Source organism: Zophobas morio, unplaced genomic scaffold (genome assembly GCF_036711695.1).
Source record: "Zophobas morio isolate AGI-343-1 ecotype UQ-CSIRO unplaced genomic scaffold, CSIRO_AGI_Zmor_V1 ptg000030l, whole genome shotgun sequence".
NCBI lineage: Eukaryota > Metazoa > Arthropoda > Insecta > Coleoptera > Tenebrionidae > Zophobas > Zophobas morio.
In genome coordinates, this window is record NW_026972135.1 from 9,124,960 (window position 1) to 9,146,030 (window position 21,071).

General features: G+C 36.9%; 1 protein-coding gene across 3 annotated transcripts; it reads left to right on the top strand.

Moving 5' to 3' along the window:
- Positions 1–368: 368 nt before the first annotated feature.
- LOC135138379 (hepatocyte growth factor-regulated tyrosine kinase substrate-like) lies at positions 369–19,291 on the top strand. 3 transcript variants are annotated; one of them, XM_064068344.1, is made up of 5 exons: positions 369–444; positions 624–708; positions 767–870; positions 14,656–15,192; positions 18,913–19,291. In XM_064068344.1, the coding sequence occupies exons 1-5, from the start codon at positions 408–410 to the stop codon at positions 19,164–19,166; spliced, it is 1,017 nt and encodes a 338-aa protein (XP_063924414.1). In that variant the 5' UTR covers positions 369–407; the 3' UTR covers positions 19,167–19,291. The 3 variants fall into 3 exon arrangements, with proteins under 3 accessions (XP_063924414.1, XP_063924416.1, XP_063924415.1); XM_064068345.1 differs by having other exon boundaries at positions 397–466; XM_064068346.1 differs by lacking the exons at positions 624–708; positions 767–870.
- The last annotated feature ends 1,780 nt before the right edge of the window (positions 19,292–21,071 follow it).

Here is a 21,071-nt window from a genome sequence, read left to right on the forward strand (position 1 = left end):
AAGCAAAATAATTTTATAAAATCTTCCTCCTGACGGTCAGCGCGTCTTTCTTTATAAAATTTTTGTTTTCGTACTATTTTATTAAATATTTTAATTCCTAGACTGGTACTAAGCAACTGAAGAACCAGACTTATGTTTTTTAAAGATATGCTTAATTTGTCAAGGAAAAGGTGATTGTTTTGAATACCGATGGAAGGAAAAGCTTATACTTGTTACCTAAGATTAAGCTTTTGCTTATAAATATTTGCTGAAAATTTAATGAATCTACGTAAATTGAAGGATTTCCTTAAAAAATTCCTACAAAAAGCAACTGCTTATTCATTCACATTTGTTTACTTTATATTATCTACGTGCTGCACTTCCCAGTTTAAATAGTGCTGGTGTTAACTAAGCAGCAAAAATTTGACATGTCTCGATCTGAAGACATTTTTCACAAATTGTTAAGTAAGACATAATCTATAGCATGGTCAGCAAAAATTATTCTCTAGTTTGCACGGCATAGTATGACAAAACAAAAAAAATGGCTAAAATGTGAAAAATTAAATTTGTTCAGTATGAGAAACGCAACTGATCATCAAGTGCCAACTAAAGAACAATTTGTATCCTATTTTTTTTGTTTTAAGGTCAGTCCACCAGCCCTTCGCTAAGAGAACCAGACTGGATTAGAATTGTACAGTTATGCGATTTAATTGTCAAAGGTTTTGTAGAGTACGAGAAATTTAGATACGTTATGTCGAATCATTTATATTTTTAATTCTCATTGTAGTACGAAATTTGCCCTTATGGCTATAAAAGCAAAACTTCTAGCGGGAAATGAACGCATCAGTTTGCATGCTCTTTGCAATCTTGACTCCATGGCTAAAAACTGCGGTAAGGATTAAATTATTAATATTAATGTAGTGGCATTTTTATAATTCTATTGTCAGGAATATTTGAAATTTTTGTAGTGATTCATAAGATACAGTTAGCCCCATTTAAAACGCTAATCTCATTAAGCTACCTAGATTTTTCTAGTTGCGCCGAACGCATCAAAACTTTATTTAAATAAGTAATGCTTCTACATAAATAAGTATTGTTAAGAATGAGTATAAGTAAAGCAAATATTTGTTTTGTGAATGTTCATGCGACGAAAACAGCATTTGTTTTTAAAAATAAGAAAACGAAACGAAAAATTGCAAATAGAAAAATTGAAGAAACGGAAAGCTGAAAAAATCCAAAAGTTGGGAAATTAAATAACTGAAAAATTTAAACCTGAAAACTGAAACCTGAAAATAGAAGAATTGAAAAATTCAAGTCAACTCCACCTGCATGTCATAAAACCTCATAAAATCTGTCTTTTATTCGCCCTTCATAATAATTCTGGTTTTTCTAAGATTTCGATTACCTTCCAAGAACCCTCTCGCATAATCCGCTATCACTGCTTTCTACCGAACTGTCTTTTGGAATTAAAATAAAAAACTCTTCTATCATGGGCTACACCGAAAACACCAAAATAAATTCTCCGTAAACGCAAGTGCTGCTTTAGTCGCCTGTAACAACACGAAACAAATATTTGCTCATTACAATAGCAATGTAACCAAAAAAAATACCTACATTTCTCGGAACCCCCTGATACTGATTCGTCATCTGCAAACACAAATTTTACTACTTCTGCGAATTTCAAAACTATATTTGCTTTTCTTTCAACACACGAACTAACGAAGATTTGCTAACAGATTTTATGAGGTTTTATGACATGCAAGTGGAGTTTATGACTTGAATTTTTCAATTCCTCTATTTTTTTGTTTTGCAGTTTTCGATTTACAATTTTTTCAAGTTTTCAGGTTTAAATTTTTCAGCTATTTAATTTTCCAACTTTTGAATTATTTCAGCTTTCCGTTTCTTCAATTTTTCTATATGCAATTTTTCAGTTTTTTTTTTTTTTGGTTTCTTCAATTTTTAATTTTGCAATTTTTCGTTTTAAATCTTTTTTTTCAATTTTTCGATTTTTTAATTTTCCATTTCTTTAAATTTTCGGTTTGCAAATTTTCGTTTCGATTATTTATTTTTATTATTTTTACAATTTTTCTATTTTTCAATGTTCTGTTTTTATAATTGCTTGTTTTTCCAATTTGCAATTTTTCAATTTTTCAAGTTTTAGATTTTTTAATTTTTTATTTTTTCAATTTTAGATTTTTCAGTTTCCCGATTTTTCAATTTTTTGTTTCTTGAATTTTTGATTTACGATTTCTCTAGTTTTTAATTTAAATAAGTCTTAATAACTAAAAGTAAATTTTAAAATTTTTCACTTTTCCGACTTTAAGGTTTTCTATTTTTCAATTATTGTAACATGTTTTTCAATAATTTGTGATTTATTCGATTTTTCATTTCTTCGATATTTAGTTGTTTGATTTTTAATTTTTTAGTTTCTCGATTTTTAACTTTTCAATTTTTGGATACCTATTTAATTTTTCAATTATTGGATCTTTCAGTGTTAGTGTTTCAACAATTTTGAAGATTCCACAATTTTTCGATTTTACAATTTTAAGGTTTTTCAAATTTTCGATTCGATTCTATTCATTCGTTTTCCTTCTTTCCCATTTTAAGATTCATTGATTTTTTTAAGTTTCTTGATTTTTAATTGAGAAGATGCAAAATTGTAAAATTGAACAATAAAAAATTAAAAATGAAAACATTAAAAAATCAGAAAATTGGAAATCAAGAACTTGGAAAATTGAAGAAACGGAAAATTAAAAAAATTGGTCTAAAGAATTTAGACAGTACTTCCCTCGCTGTCGGAAACTTGACGACTGCATGCCTATTGTATTTTATTCTCATTACATTTTTGTAGTGGGAATTTAAAAAAAAAATGTGATGACGTCATCAACATTTTTGCAAGGACACGTATATCAGTTGGGATAGATGTAGTGTAATACTAAGAATAAAATTATTGTATTCCCAAATTTTCGGGAAAATGAATTGGGTCGTTTTGAATATTGATTTGTTATAATCAATAAAATAACGAAACAATTTACTCACGTATACGGCGCCGGTGTGTAATATGTGGAGAGCGGATTTCTGTCGGGCTAGGCAAGGCCAAACTCGGTACGGCTCGTACGGGATGCGAATTCGTTGCGGTTACGGACTGCACTTCGTTTATTTGAGATTAGAATAACGCTGTTTAGTTGCACTCTGCTGTTAATTCCCGTTCTCATTTACTTAGCCGTTTGATTAATAAATCGTTAATTATATTTATGGAATTAGTACCGATTAAATTCAGTGATTATCTATCACCCGCTATTGAGTCCCGGCGATCCAGCGCGTCCCCACCTATAATCGTGACGTAGCCCGACAGAAATCCGCTGTCTAGTAATATGAGAGGCAACTGAAAATCGTTTATGTATAAACATTCTTAATTTAAGATGACAAGCGTAACAGCATACGTGAGAGTCAAACAGAGAAACTGTAAACAAAACGACAATCGGTTTTATTGCGTCGACTTCCGCTTATTATATAAAACATTAAGTTTTATTTTAATTTTTGACGGTGGAATTCACAATTGGTTGATTATAAACATGTCTATTCCACATTCGCGGAACCTAGACAGCGCACACGTCTGTAATGTTAAAGTCGATGTAAATAAGCGTGCTACCCTTATGTTTCAACCGAGTTTTTACTTTAAAAAATTTTGTGTCTACCAAATTGGGTTGGTCCAATGTAATACTAATAATAAGTGTTGAATTTAATTTAATCAATAAAATAAATTGACTTCATTAATTTTTTTGAGCCACCTCTTAAGAAAATCTAAAAAATATGAATGAAGTGATAAATCACAAGTACAGACTCATCATATTTTTACGCTTTAGATAGGATTTATTCGGCAAACTTTCGAGCTGACGTCATCAAATTTTTTGAGGGGGGATTAGCAAATACATTTTGATAAACAATTTACCATGTTTATGATAACTTTAAAACATCTCCAAGATTTCAAAGCATTCGGTTCTGTAATTCCTGATTAAATCAATAAAATAAATTGACGCATTCATTAATTTTTTTCGGTCACCCTGTATATGCAAATCGAAAAAATTTGAATGGAATGATAAATCACAACAAGAGACTCACCATATTTTCTTCATTTTAGATAGGATTTATTCAGCAAAATTTTGTGGTGACGTCATAAATTTTTTAGGAGGGGACGACCAAATACATTTTGATCAAAAATTTACCATGCTTATGATAATTTTAAAACATCTTCAAGATTTCAAAGAATTCGGTTTTGTAGTTCCTGAGTAAATCAGTAAAATAAATTTTGCGCATTCATTAATTTTTTTGAGTCACCTGTATATGCAAATCCAAAAAATATGAATGGAGTGATATATCACAAGTACAGACGCATCATATTTTGTACATTTTAGATAGGATTAATTCGGCAAACTTTTGAGCTGACGTCATCAAGTTTTTGGAGGGGATAACCAAATATATGTTGACTAAAGATTTATGATGCTCTTTAGAGCCTTAAAACATCTGCAACATTTTAAAACATTCGGGTTAGCAGATTCATAATTCATTTGCAAAATGTTGTTTTATGATTTTGATTTTTTTTCCAAAAATCTGGACGTTTTGGGTAAAAACTGAATTCGGAGTCGTAAACTACATGTGTAGAACTATGTTATTTTATACAATTTCAGACCCATTTACTATGTACAATTTTGAAGTGACGTCATCGCATTAGTGGTGGGGATGATTAGACAAATTTTGGTTAGCGTTTTACCATCTACATGATATTCCTAATATAAGTACAAAATTTCACAACAATCGGTCCAGTACTTTCGGAGATTATCTGTCTAATAAAAATCCGGGACGGCAGACGGACAGACGGACAGACGGACACACGGACAGACGGACAGACGGACAGACGGACAGACGGACAGACGGACGGACGGACAGACGGACAGACAGACGGAAATGGGAGACCTATTTCTTCGTATTCTAGGAGTCATGAAAGATCGAGAAAACGTAAAAGTAGAGAGTCGGCCGACGGACTCGATTACAATACTTCCTTTGCTTACGCTCGGGAAGTAAAAATCGAAAGATTAAAAATTGGGAAACTTAAAAATCGAAAAAGTGCAGAAGCGAAGATCCAAAATATTGTAAAATTTTAAGTTTTTCATTTTTTACTTCCCGAGCGTAAGCAAAGGAAGTATTGTAATCGAGTCCGTCGGCCGACTCTCTGCTTTTACGTTTTCTCGATCTTTCATGACCCCTAGAAGACGAAGAAATAGGTCTCCCATTTCCGTCTGTCTGTCCGTCCGTCTGTCCGTCCGTCTGTCCGTCCGTCTGTCCGTCCGTCTGTCCGTCTGTGCGTCCGTCTGTCCGTCCATCTGTCCGTCCGTCTGTCCGTCTGCCGTCCCGGATTTTTATTAGACAGATAATCTCCGAAAGTACTGGACCGATTGTTGTGAAATTTTGTAGGTACTTATATTAGGAATATCATGTAGATGGTAAAACGCTAACCAAAATTTGTCTAATCATCCCCACCACTAATGCGATGACGCCACTTCAAAATTGTACATAGTAAATAGGTCTTAAATTGTATAAAATAACATAGTCCTACGCATGTAGTTTACGACTCCGAATTCAGTTTTTACCCGAAACGTCCAGATTTTTGGGAAAAAAATCAAAATTATAAAACAACATTTTGCAATTTAATTTTGAATCTGCTAACCCGAATGTTTTGAAATGTTGCAGATGTTTTAAGGCTCTAAAGAGCATCATAAATCTTTAGTCAAAATATATTTGGTTATCCCCTCCAAAAACTTGATGACGTCAGCTCAAAAGTTTGCCAAATAAATCCTATCTAAAATGTACAAAATATGGTGAGTCTCTTCTTGTGGATTGGATTCTTAATTTATGGGGGCTGACCGTAGCCAGCCGGCACTTAGGCCTCGCCTTTGGGCCCATTGTACCTTCCCCAAGTCCATATCAGGGTGTTTTCCCGCTCCTCTACTCGTCAAGCCATCCAACTGCTTGAATGTACTTGAGTAATGCAGAGGGTGGAAACTCCCTGATATTTGCCATACTAGGCCAGATGTCCCCTAGTATGGATTCCCTGTAGGAGGCTAGGGCTGGACACTCACGAAGAATGTGCTCAGCTGTTTCCTCTTCTTCATTGCATCCACGACAGATTGGGTCTGTTGCTACCCCTATCGTATGTAGATGTTTGTTAAACTGGTAATGTCCCGTAAGGAATCCTACCAGTTTACGCAGTTTGTCCCTTGAAAGTGAGAGATAAAATTTTGTCAACTTACGGTCTGGTGTCGCCATACAAGCTCTACTATGCCGACAGCTGCTCAACGTCGCCCATATCTGCTCATGGCGTCTATGGGTATATTGCTTTACGAGTTCGTTCGAGAGGGCGACCGAAGGCGTGATTGCCGGTTCGGGTCCCCAGAAGGGCATACGCGCGGCTCGCTTCGCCATCTCATCTGCCCTCTCGTTTCCTTCGTTGCCACTGTGTCCTTTGATCCAACAAAGTACCACACTATTCCTCTGCGTTACATACTTTAGCGTTTGTCTGCACTCCCAAACCAGCCCGGATCGAACCATACAGCTGTCCAGGGCTAGTAGTGCAGACTTGCTGTCAGTAAGTATGCGTATTGATTTGTTGCCGATTTCACGTTCAGCAATGATTCTAGCTCCCAGCATTATTCCCATCAATTCTGTTTGTAAGACAGACGTGTGGGTGCCGAGAGGTACACTGATTTGTGCGTTCAGTTGTTCGGAGTAGATGCCGGCTCCTGAACCACTATCTGTTTTGGCACCATCGACATAGATATCTATGTCGGCTCGTCCTTCTGAATTATCACTCATTGATATTCTATATGTCTTCTCATATATTAATTTTGTGCCCATTCGGTCACAACCCATCCTCAACAAGGGTATTCTGTTGAACGCCTCCGTTAAGATCCGAGTGTGCTTCGTTGTGCGGCCTTGCTTGTTCCATACTCCCAGAGAGTGAAGTCTTAGAGACGTCGTCATTGCCGCTTCCTCTATGTAAAGGTTGAGAGGTGCTAAGCAAAGAAGAGTCTCCAGAGCCGCTGTGGGAGTGGTCCTCATTGCTCCTGTAACACTGAGACACGCCATTCTCTGAACGTGTTCAAGTTGCAGGGCTGTTGTTTTTTGTCTGGCTCTGGGCCACCAAACTAAAGCTCCATAGCACAGCATCGGTCTGACTATTGCCGTGTAGATCCAAAGGGCGATCTTGGGATTTAAACCCCACGACCTTCCCACCACCCTACGACATTGCCAGAGAGCCGAGCGTGCCTTTTCTACTTTATCATCTACATGCTTCTTCCAATTCAGTCGCCAGTCCAATACAACTCCCAGGTATTTGACTTCGTCCGAAAGTTGAAGCGTTGTGTTAAATATTTTTGGCATCTGTAGTGTGCCAATTTTCCTTTTCCTGGTGAACAGGATTAGTTTCGTCTTTTCTCCATTAACGGAGAGGGTATGTCTGTTGCACCATTCCTCGACTATTTTTACTGCAGCTTGCATTATCTCACATAATGTATCTGCGTTTTTTCCTGTTAGCAGAATGACTAGATCGTCCGCGTATCCAATTGTGTGGTAGCCAAGATCATTGAGGCGTCGTATCAGGCTGTCAACGACAGTATCCCACAGTACAGGAGAGAGAACTCCTCCCTGAGGACATCCCCTGTCTACAACAGCCTCGATCTCAGTGCCACCTACATTAATCATTACTTCCCTGTTCCTCAGCATACTGGCCACCCACCTACTTAGGGTGGGGTCCACGTCGTGCTTTCGTAGGGCTAGTTCTATGCTTTTGAAGGTCGTTTTATCAAACGCTCCTTCAATATCCAAAAACATTCCTAAAGGTGAAGAGTTTGTTCTCCATCGCCCACTCTATACGGTTTACAACTGTGTGTAGGGCCGTATCGGTGGATCTTCCTTGGATGTAGGCATGTTGGTTCGGATGTAGAGGTTGCTTGCTCAAAGCAGTCTCCCGAATCTCTTTTTCGCTTAGTCTTTCTAGCGTTTTCAGCAAGAATGATGTTAAGCTAATTGGTCTGTAGGATTTAGCCAAGGTGTAATCTTGTCGTCCTGGCTTAGGTATAAAGATAACCTTTACTTTTCGCCATGCATTCGGTATGTAGCTGAAAGCCAGACACGCCCGAAGCATTGGCAACAAAATAGGGCGTAGTCTGCTCATTCCCCTCTGCAGGAGGGCGGGATAAATACCGTCAACTCCTGGAGATTTGTATGGGGAAAAGCTGTCCACTGCCCACTCCAGTCTTGCCTCCGTGACTACCTTTGCAGCCAGCGCCCAGTCCTTCGGGGAAGGTTGAGTACCGACTACATCCCTTTTGGAATGGGAGGTAGTCCGTGTGCTGCCTGGAAACATGGTCTGCAGCAAAAGTTCTGCGGACTCTTCTAAGGTGGCTGTAAAGGTGCCATCTTCTTTCTTTAGGAAACCTGGTTGATGTGTGTGGTCCTTCGAGAGAACTCTCTTCAGCCTTGCGGCCGAAGCAGTCGACGTTATGTCGCTGCAGAAGGATCTCCACGTTTCCCGTTTCCTCTTTCTTAATTCTTTTTTAAACTCTTTCCGGTGCTCTTTATAGGCTTCCCAGTCTTCAGTTTTCTTAGTGTTTTTTGCTCTATTGAAAAGTTTTCTTAGCCCCGATTGAAGTAGGCTGAGCCTTCGGTTCCACCATGGTGTACCTTTGCCCAGACCTTCCTTCTTTAGGGGGCAACTTTTCTCATACGCTGACATTAGAGAGTCGTTGATAATGGTCAAGGTTTTCTCTATGTCTTCTGTCGAAATGTATTCCGTTGGTATAGACTGCACGGAGGTCCCCAGTCTGTCGTCCAGTTCTTCGTTGTATAAAGCCCAGTTCGTCAGCCTAGGGTTCCTGTACGTCTTTATCTCCATGTCTATACATTTTGATGTATACATGATCCATCTATGGTCTGACACTGACGCCTCTTTAGAGACGTGCCATCCCATTATATATTGTGAGATATCCCATGTAGCCAGTGTAATATCTATTACTGACTGACTACGTGATGTTACGAAAGTTGGTTCGCAGCCTCGGTTGAGAATCTCTAGATTTGTTGATAAAAGATATTCAGCTAGTGTTCTTCCTCTATCATTAGTGTCTTTGCTCCCCCACAACAGACAGTGGGCATTCGCATCGGCACCGATGATGAGGTTTATATTTCCGGTATCACAGTGTTCCACCAAGTTCGCCATTTCCCATGTTGGACATGGTTCCTGTGCTCCCTGTGGTAAGTACACAGATGCTATTACCAGTTGCTCTTCGCCTCTTCCTATGTTACACTTAACATTTACCGCAGTCACATCCCTGGAGCTGACCTGAGGTAGGAGGACGGCTTTGATTTTCCTCGGAATGTAGACGCATGTCCTTGGAGATTCTATTGTGGTACCTGAAACAACAGTGCCATTTAAATTGCTCAACCCTGCGATCCTGGATTTTACAATCCATGGTTCTTGGATTATTGCTATAGTGTTCTGCATCTTGTCTAGACGACGACACAAAACAGTCGTCGCCATGCGACAATGCTGCAGGTTAATCTGAATGAAATTTATCTGCTGCAGCGCCATCTCTGCAACCAAAAATCCCATAATTGTCCTAGGAGACACGAGGCACATTCTCAGGCGGGCCCGCCCCCACTGGTAGAGGCTTCATCCCCTGGGGTTTCTACCTCTTCCATAGGGGTCCGCCCTTCCTGAGCCGACGCCTCGTTCTCCTTGAGTTTCAGGTTGAAAGAGGACAGCATATAATTAATTCTGCCCTCTCTCTCCCTGATTATCTTGGCCTCTTCCATCCCAAGACCAAACACAAAGAGGTTGCCTGGAGAGGCAGCCTCGGGTTTGGCCTCGCGATGGAAAAGAAGCCATTTTTTGACGTGGGCCCATTGGTTCTGACCCTCCAGGCGGCGAAGTACGACTCCTGCATCCACCGGTGGTCCCGGTATCCACAGGGTCGCCCTCACCAGCCTTGGTAGCTCAGCCAAGGGGACCACGTTAAGTTGTGCGCCCTCCCACAAGGGTGTTAGGGAGCGCACTGTTTGTTGTAGCCATTTCAGGGACAACTCGTCTTCACAGGTTATCCTTAGGACTTCCCCTGTGTACTTCATGCCCCTGAAAGTGGCTGCTTGTCTACCCGATGCCAAGCACTGGTCCAGTTGCCTGTCCAGCGCTCCCATCAGGCCCTTTTGTACTATATCCACCTGGCCAGCAGTCAGCTTACCAAGTGGATGCTGCACATCAATCACAGCTACACGGAGATGACTTGCAGCCGCCTCCCTGTAGCTCTGTTCTCTAGAGGTAGTCTCCTGCCTCCTCATCCTCTTTTGCTTCTCAGCTGCCGGAGGTGTGGAGGTTGAAGACCTCACTCTCTTCTTTGACCCTGAGGTCTTTTTCCCCGCGGGTTGTTTAGGGTTGGCTATCGTAGCCTGCCCTTTACCCTTGAGGTTTATCCCGGAGGAGGATGGACCCGGTTTCGGCGGGTCGGTATTCGCCGCCTCCGCCTGCAAACGAGCCTTCCTCCGCCTTTTTACCTCAGCCCCGCAGATTCGCTTCCTCCTAGGAGGCTGCGACCCCACATTGGCTGGGTTTCCTGTTTGAGGTGCACCCGAAGGCACTTCCTCAGTGGTTTTTTTATTGTTTTCGATTTCCATAATCTGGATTTTGATTTCGTCCTCCTGCGTCCCCACCCACCACGGAGTCCAACAAGGGGACGCCGAACTTCGACGTCAGGGCTAGCAGAAGGATATAGCCCCCAGGGAAGCTCATCCTGCAGTACGCAGCCTCAACTAGTGAGGTTACTCGTGCTCAGACTACACTTCCCCCAAGGACTCACCCTGTCGGCGGTCTGACCCGACGACACAGCCGATTGATCTGAGATGGGTTAGTCTCGACCTCCCGTTTTGGTGGAAATCCAGGCCAAAGAGGCGTGTTGCCCAGCCTTGGTGACACACTGCACCAAGGGGGGCTCAACCTCCAGGATTCCTTCATCCCACCTTACGGGTCTCCACGCACGGCACAAACACGCGGGAGCTTGTCCGCGGGGCTGTTTTGACGACCCCACACCAGGGGTTTAATCCCGGGGGGGCACGTTTATTTCCAGCCCTCCTCTACTGAACCGCCTTCGCGGCCGTCTAAGCCGACAACCACCAAGGCATGTCCAGGCAAGACGAGCCTCAGCCCTAACCTACATATCTGGAGAAGGGAAAAATCCAGGTCGGACTTCCACCACCCCCAAGAGTGTTTAGTTCCCGGGGGCATATCCGCCCTCCCCAGACCCCCCTTCCCCAGACAATGCCGGTCTCCCCCTATCCGCAACACTGGGGACGCGCCTGATAGGTAACTCAACCCACAGGTCTCTTCTTGTGATTTATCATTCCATTCAAATTTTTTCGATTTGCATATACAGGGTGACTGAAAAAAATTAATGAATGCGTCAATTTATTTTATTGATTTAATCAGGAATTACATAATCGAATGCTTTGAAATCTTGGAGATGTTTTAAAGTTACCATAAGCATGGTAATTTTTTTATCAAAATGTATTTGCTCTTCCCCCCTAAAAAAATCGATGACGTCACCCTAAAATTTGGTGAATAAATCCTATCTAAAATGTGAAAAATATGATGACTCTGTACTTGTGATTTATCACTCCGTTCATATTTTTTCGATTTGCATATATAGGGTGACTGAAAAAAATTATTGAATGCGTCAATTGATTTTATTGATTTAATCAGGATTTACAGAACCGAATGCTTTGAAATCTTGGAGATGTTTTAAAGTTATTATCAGCATGGTAAATTTTTTATCAAAATGTATTTGCTCATCCCCCCTAAAAAATTGATGACGTCACCCCAAAAGTTTGCTGAATAAATCCTATCTAAAATGTACAAAATATGATGAGTCTGTACTTGTGGTTTATCATTCCATTCATATTTTTGGATTTGCATATACAGGCTAACTCAAAAAAATTAATGAATGCGTGAATTTATTTGATCGATTTAATCAGGAATTACAAAACCGAATGCTTTGAAATCTTGGAGATATTTTAAAGTTATTATAAGCATGGTAAACTTTTGTTCAAAATGTATTTGTTCATCCCTTCTAAAAAAATTGGTGACGTCACCCTTAAATTTTGCTAAATAAATCCTATCTAAAATGCAGAAAATATGATGAGTTTGTACTTGTGATTTATCATTCCATTCATATTTTTTAGATTTTCTTAAAGGGTGGCTCAAAAAAATTAATGAAGTCAATTTATTTTATTGATCAAATTAAAGGCAACACTTATTATTAGTATTACATTGGACCAACCCAATTTGGTAGACACAAAATTTTTTAAAGTTAAAACTCGGTTGAAACATAGCTGACTAGGTTCCGCGAATGTGGTATAGACATGTTTTAAATCAACCAATTGTGAATTCCACCGTCAATAATTAAAATAAAATCCAATGTTTTATATAATAAGCGGAAGTCGACGCAATAAAACCGATTGTCGTTTTGTTTACAGTTTCTTTGTTTGACTCTCACGTATGCTATTACGCCTGTCATCTTAAATTAAGAATGTTTATACATACACGATTTTCAGTTGCCTCTGATATGTATACGTGAGTAAATTGTTTCGTTATTTTATTGATTATTACAAATCAATATTCAAAACGACCCAATTCATTTTCCCGAAAATTTGAGAATATAATAATTTTATTCTTAGTATTACACTACATCTATCCCAACTGATATACGTGTCCTTGCAAAAATGTTGATGACGTCATCGCAATTTTTTTTTAAATTCCCACTACAAAAATGTAATGAGAAAAAAAACACAATAGGCATGCAGTCGTCAAGTTTCCGACAGCGAGGGAAGTACTGTCTAAACTCTTTAGACCAATTTTTTTTTATTTCTTCAATTTTTAATTTTGCAATTTTTCGATTTAAAATTTCTGGAGTTTTCAATTTTTCGCTTTGCAATTTTAAATATTTTTTAATTTTTCGTGTTTTCAATTTTTAATTTTTCGAGTTTTCAATTTTTCCTATAAAAAAAATGGAGAAATTGCAAAATCGTAAAATTGAACAACAAAAAATTAAAAGACGAAAAAGTATAAAATGGAAACATTGAAAAGTCTAAAAAATGGAAATGAAGAACTTGAAATATTGAAGAACGGTTTTAAAATTGTTCCATTTTTCAATTATTGGATCTTTCAGTGTTAATGTTTCGATAAATTTGAATAATTTTTCTTTCAATGTTACAATTTTTGATTTTTTCAACTTCTCGAATAGATTCTATTCGTTTTTTCTCCTTTCCCATTTTTCAATTCATGATTTTTTTTCAATTTTTAAGTTTCTCGATTTTTAGTTTTTCATTGTTTCAGTCTTTCGTTTCTTCATGCTTCGATTTGCAGTTTATCGTGTTTTTTCCGATTTTATTTAGTTTTTCAATTTTTAATTATTCGACTTTTCAATTTTCCGTATAAAAAGTGGAGAAATTGCAAAATCGTAAAACATTGAAAAATCTGAAAATTTGAAATGAAGAACTTGAAAATTTGAAGAAAAGAAAAATTAAAAAATTGGTCTAAAGAGTTTAGACAGTACTTCCCTCGCTGTCGGAATCGTGACGACTGCATGTCTATTATGTTTTTTTTTCGCAGTAGATTTCATTATTTTTTTGAGTCACCCGGTATATGCAATTTCAAAAAATATGAATCGAATGATAAATTACAAGTACAGACTCATCATATTTTGTATATTCTAGATAGGATTTATTCGGCAAACTTTTGAGCTGACGTCATCAGTTTTTTGTAGAAGATAACCAAATATATTTTGACTAAAAATTTATTATGCTCTTTATAACCTTAAAACATTTGCAAGATTTCAAAGCATTCGGTTCTGGAGTTCCTGATTAAATCAATAAAATACATTTACCCATTCATTAATTTTTTTGGGTCACCCTGTATATGCAAATCCAAAAACTATGAATGGAATGATAAATCACAAGAAAAGACTCATCATACTTAGTACATTTTAGATATGATTTATTCGGCAAAAATGAACAACTGCAAATCGAAAAATTGAAGAAACGAAAAACTGAAAAATTTGGAAGTCGAAAAAGTGAGAAACTGAAAAATCAAAGTTGAAAAAAAGAAAAGAGAGAGAGAGAGAGATTAAGTTGTGTTAAAGTATATAAATGTAAGTACAATTAAGTGCGTCATTTATTTTTTTGTTTGAGTCACTCTGTATACGTAATTCTAAAACCCACGAGTGTAGTGATAAACTACAAGAAAGTTTATTCGACAAAATTTTGAGATGACTTCATAAATTTTTTGGAAAGGGATAAAGTAAATTTTGATTAACGATTTAACATGATTTCGATAACCCTAAATAATAAGTCTAATAAAAATCCGGACAGACGGCAGACAGGCAGACAGCCTCGATTACAATACTTCCTTAGCTTACCACTAGGAACTAAAAAGTGACAATGTCAATATTGATCGTCTGCTTGCTACAAAATGAAATTTACAGTAGTTTTTATGACTCTCTTTCAACTTAAATATTTTCTCATCACTCTGTGTTCGTAATGCAGGTATAATTAATCAAGTTCTTACTTTATCTACAGGTCCAGCATTTCGCGAGGAATTAGCTGATTCAATCTGTGCCGTACTCTATACGGTTACCACAACTACAACTCACAAAAGCGTTTTTAAAAGAATTTTGGAATTGCTAGAAACTTGGAGTACTACTTTTCGGGACAATCCAAAATATGTCGTTTTCCGAGATTTCCTTCGTTTATTGCAGTCCAGTAGTTATAGACCGTCAATCTTCTGCGACCTGGACGACGTGAGATGTGACAGACGTCCATTCACATTGAATACAGCAAGAAAATATCGCTGCACATGTTGCGGAAATTTTTGTTGTGAAGCTTGTAGTCGCTCTTATAATTTCGTATTTTGTGAAGAAAATGATAGCGGAAGAATCTGTGATGGCTGTTACAATTGTGGCTTTGGTACAACTAATATAGCTTTAGAAGAACCGGATGTGAACTTCATCGATGGGTTGTCTGAAGAGTTCAAACTACAGTTGGCGATAGCTATCAGCTTGTCAGGGGGTAATGATGCACAAGAGGGGGCACATGGAGTAACTCAATCGTCCCAAGGTAAGTTCTGTACCTAAATATAATAAATAGAGAGCGGATTTCTAGGTTTAATGCTTTTTGTGAAAAATGTAAACACTTCAAAACTTTTTATATCTGTAACTATGATACAATTTGGAGTCATTTGACACATTTTTTTTTATGCTTATTTGCTTTTTTTCAATTTTATGCATATTAAAACTTATATGCTTATTTAATGCTTTTTTCGACGAATATGAGTTTTAATGCATATTTTGTTCAAATGCTGGCCTTGTCGGGATGACAAATACTTGTTAGTTAGGCGTATCGTATCGTATGCATTTTACCTGGACTTGACCATTGAAGTACACTTACTCAAGACCCTTTCTATGAATAAGTTCCGGTCGTTTGGGTAATAAAATTTTATTATAGGATTGGAAAAATACTCCATAGATTTTATGACTTTAAATCCTTACTTCCGTTGATAATGACTTAAAGCTTTTAACCAAATGTTCTTTTTTGGCATTTTGCGGCAAGACCGTTGAAGATTTTCTAGAAAAAAGGATTATTGTACCCAACTACCTACCTTAAAATTTTTCTAATGGAAATTTTTAAGTAAATGAACCGTTTATTTCACAACCATCAGTCTATCGCATCTGTCGTGGTACAGTGTTATACGTGGTTCTCCTTTGTTACATGTTGAGTTCTTTTTGGTAATATTACTAATATTTTAAAAGAATGCCGAAAGTAAAATCGACGCCGGATGAGTGGATAAGGAATTTAAAATTAGAAAACAACAAAATATTTTGCAGAGCTTGTGTGAAAACCGTAAGCCCACTAATTTTTTTTTATCTATTTTCCTTTGTTAATCCTGTATATGTACGTTGTTTTAGATTCAAAATGATAACGTGGCGCAACATGTCAGAACGACTCTTCATGTAGAAAGGAAGAAAATGTTTGAAGTTTCTAAGATTAAACAGCAGACCATACATGAATCTGTTGCATCTACTTCCACAAAAGATGAGCAGTTTCAGTTTAATTTCGATTTATGTAAAATGATGATCCAGTCCAATATACCTTTAAAAAAATTGGAGGAAGGCCCTCTTCAAGAATTCCCTGAAAAACACTGCAATCGACATATTCCGGTTGAAAGTACTCTCCGAAAAAATTATGTAGGCCCAGTGTTTCAGCAAGTTTACAACGAAATTAAACATCGCATTGGAGATATGTAATTATTTATGGTTCGCTGTCGATGAAACAACCGATAGTTGTGGAAGATACGTGGCAAGTTTAATTGTTGGAATCTTAAATGAAAATTTCCCTAGTCGAGGGTATGTAGTAAGTTTGAAAATGTTAGATAAAACAAATGGCAATACGATTACCAGATTTGTAAATGACAGTCTTACGTCACTATTTTTGCCAAATGCCGAACCGGCGAATAAAATTTTATTGATGATCTCGGATGCAGCTTGTTATATGTTGAAAGCAGGGAATAATCTAAAAATATTGTACCCCAATTTAATTCACTCTACTTGCATTGCCCACGGTTTAAACAGAGTGGCTGAAGGAATACGTTTGCAGCTTCCTACTGTTAATAAATTAGTGGCAAATGGTAAAAAGATTTTTGTTAAAGCCCCACTAAGAGTGCAACATTTTAAGGAAAAATTTCCAAACATACCATTGCCCCCAGAGCCGATTATAACGAGGTGGGGAACATGGTTACAGGCCACATTTTATTATGACAAATATATCAAAGAATTTGAGGAAGTAGTTACGGAGTTTAGCGAAGATTCTTCTCAATCGATTAAAGATTGCATAAATATTTTGGAAAACAAATATTTGCGACAAGATCTAGCTTTTCTAAGAAGCAATTATCAATTCGTATGTGAGGTAATAGAAAAGTTAGAAAAACCCAACATGTTGTTGGTAGATGCCATAAACTTAGTGAAAGAATTTAAGCAACAAGCAAACGCAGTAAGGGGTGATATTGGTACTAGAGTATCTCAAAAACTTGACAAAGTGTTAAATAAAAACGCAGGTTTCGGTGTTGTTTCCGACGTTGCTCGTGTTTTACAAGGCCAGAAGGTGGAAATTTTGGAGTTAGATTCAACATTAGTTGCAAAATTCAAATTTGCGCCAACAACGAGTGTGGATGTTGAACGCACATTCTCCAATTTTAAACACATTTTAAATGATCGGCGAAAAAATTTTACAGTAGACAACTAGGAACATATTACAATCATAAATTGTTTTAAAGAAAACTGAAATACGTATGTAAAATATAAAGTCTAGGATTATTGTAATAATATTTTATCCAAAGTTCTAAGAAGTGTTCTTTGATTTGTAATATGATTATGTTTTCAATCCTTTTTTGCTTAAAATAAAACTTTTTTAATAAAAGTGTTTGCTTATTTAATGCTAATGCTTTTTTGCTTAAAATAAAACTTTTTTATTGAAAATGTTGTGCTTATTTAAGCGCTTATTCTTAATTTTTTTGTGCTTCTAAAACCGCTCTGTAAAATAAAAGATGGTGGAATTTTATTAGTTAACAACACTCTTAGTTGAGTTAGCATAATTGCTATCACTAGTAATAGAGTAAAAAGTAAAGCTGACAGGGTTCCAATTTCAAATAATATAATAGTAAAATACAGGGTGTTCCATTTGAAAATTAAAAAGTTATGTTTTATAAACACTCTGTATGCCACAATAAAACAGTAACCTTTATTTGTCTTTTCACAAAATAGTTTAAGACAGACTTTGACCCTATTGCATTTTTCTGTGAACCCTTCCATTGCCAAAAGAAAATTTTAAATTATAGTTATAAAACCCAAGAGGGGCTAGTGAGAATATCTAAAAATATATAGTGCATTTCATTAAAAAAAACTAAGTTGTGTGTTACGTCTTAAAAACAGAACACCGAATAATTTTAAGAATAAATAATTAGGCCGTAGTAATCTATTGTTAAGGAAGTTAACTTTTACGCGATGGGGTACCTATACAGAGTTAGTCACGAAAAAATTACCTACTTTTGAAAATTATTTTTACGCAACCCAAAGTACTAATATCGTTAACTCTCAAAACATGAGATGTCGGAGCGCTAAAAAAATACCCAAATTCTTTGCGGAAACTGTAATAGCACAAAGATATAGAAACGATATCCTAACTGCTTTTGTTCGAAGTTACAGGCTGATGAACTCCAAGTCGGATTTTACCAACATGACGGTGCTACAGCACATACAACAGTACACAATTTGATTTTTTTAGGTGAATTCTTTGATGATAGTGTGTTAAGTTTACATTCAGTTCCTGAGTACCCCCCAAGGTCACCAGATTTAACTCCTCTAGATTACTCTTGTTCGGTTAACTAAAAAACACTATTTTTAAAACTCTCATTCACACCATAGAAAAACTGAATGACATAATTACCGAAAAGTGTACTCGCATTACTCCTGTCACAGTACAAAATGTGTTTGATAACATGAAAAGATGATGTGTCAATGTATGCATACAGGAGAATGGATACCATTTCCACAGTTTCTTCAACTTTGCTTTCGCTTTTTTAAGCAAAATTATTCACAAATCTACAGAAATTATTTTCTTTGACTAGTTGTTCTAGTTTTCGACAAGCAAGAGCTAACTTTCGTTGGTAAATTGATTTATGTCAGTATGCAACCAACAGTACACATGTGTTTTGTTTAATTCCATAAATGTATTTGTTGCTATTTTTCTAACTACTAATCACTAATAATAATTAATGTATTACAGATACAACTGCTTTTCCACGCTTGTATGATGAATCTTTAAATTTGGACCAAGCTTCCGGGGAATCACAACAAATCCCTCCTCCAAAACCGGCAGTTTGTGTTATTTGTCGAGGAAACCAAGCTCAGAACGCATTTATTCCATGTGGTCACAAAGCGCTTTGCAGAGAATGCACACCTAATGTCAGGGATATGGTGCCAAAAAAATGCGTACTTTGCAGAGAATACTGGGTCGGCATATACACAATATATGAATAATAATGTAATGCTTTATTATGTAAATCAGAAAAATAGAATGTAATATAGCAGCTAAATTATTGTTATGGTTAACAAGAATATTTATACTCGTAAACTGACTTGACATTTAAATTTATCAAGTCGTCAATTCAGAAATATGGAAGTTGTGTACTAATAAATGTTAATTGAATTACCGTTTGGCTTTTTAGTCGCCTCCCAAAAAGATATTTCTCGATTTAACGTCTTGTAAGCGACGTTTTAATTGATCAACTTTTAAATGATTGGTTTCGCCAACAACGAACATTTCATGTTCTTCAACTTCTTGACAAAATTAAAAATTTTGGATCATACCTCAATGTCACCGGAATTGCAAATGACGATCTACAGAGACGTGAATGTTTACCTACTTTCAAGGCTAGCTACGATTTTCTGATTTTCAGTATTTTTATTTTGACGATTTATTTTACCATGTTTGGAAAAAATAAAATAATGCATGCACTGTTTACAAACGAAACATTTGACTATTAATGCTACTAAATAGTAATTTACACAACTAGTTCGGGATAGCCTGCTTCCCGCATGAACGCTTGTTTGCGGCACGACCGAAGGGAGTGACGCATTTGCGTGAATGCGGGAAGCAGGCTCACGAACGTGTTGTGTACAATATTTTTTGCGACGAATAAACCTTTAAACTGAAGAGATTAACTGTGAGTTATTTATAAACAACGCCATTGACAGCGCCGTCAACACGTCACAATGTTGACACTACCCGAGTATTTTAAGGTTACCATGGCAACGGGAAGTTAAATGCACGTGTGCGGGAAGTTCGAACTCCCGCACCCTGGTGAATGCGCGAAAGCTATCAAAAAAGGTCATGAGTGCAAAAAGAAAGTTAAGTTAGCCCAGCATCTCAAAAACAAATGAAGTACAAAATTTGAAAAAATTGCAGAAAATAGAACCTGAGTATTCCTAGGGACAGTCCAAATTTCAAAAATCTTCAACAACCCCTCTCGTGATATTCAACTGCTTCCATACTTTTTAAAGACCCGTATAAATCTAAAACACTCACACACGGTGTATTTTCTGGCGGACGTAGGTACTTACTTATGCGAACTGCTAGTGTTTCCGTTTCCAGGGCCCACATTATAAGTGTTATAAATAATAAGGTATCAGGTATCATATTAACGTCGTTATATTTCATACCACAATTGCAAACAGATTTCGTAAAACGCAACGTAGGTAAGTTAGACAATTGCAAGAAATTCTCTCTCGAACGCTCTCTACAGCTGTCGACACACCCATGAAAGCTACTCTCGGAGAGTTCGACTGATCTTGCACAGATACGAACAAATTTTGCGACAATGTTCTCCGGCAGTAAGTTTTGCCACACAAATTTCGTAACAAGAGTAAGTACAAAAGAAGTCTAAACTGACTTTTAGGAATTATTAGGTAAGTATTTTGCTTCATGGGGTCAAATAACTATATAAAATAACTAGATGGATAGATAAAATGAGAGGTATTGATAAATTACACATACAGGAGCATGTTATTTTATAAAATTTAAATAACATTTACTGCTGTGGAAATTGGAGGTGACGTCATGTTATTGTTGATAGGGATGATCAGACAAATTTTGGTTAGCGTTTTACAATCTAGATGATCTTCCTAACATACGTACAAAATTTGAGAACAATCGGTTTGATAGTTTCTGAGTTATCTGTCTAAAATGGACAGATGGTACACCTATTTTTAGTAGTCTAGGGGTTATGGAATGTCGAGAAAACATGAAAGTAGCTAGTTCGCACTACCAAATTAATTTTCAAAATTTAACAAGAACACTTTGAAGCAGTTAAGAAATTTAGGTTACAACAATCTAACAAACAAATTTTGATTGAAACTAAATGTCACTGTCAACCGTGCCAATGT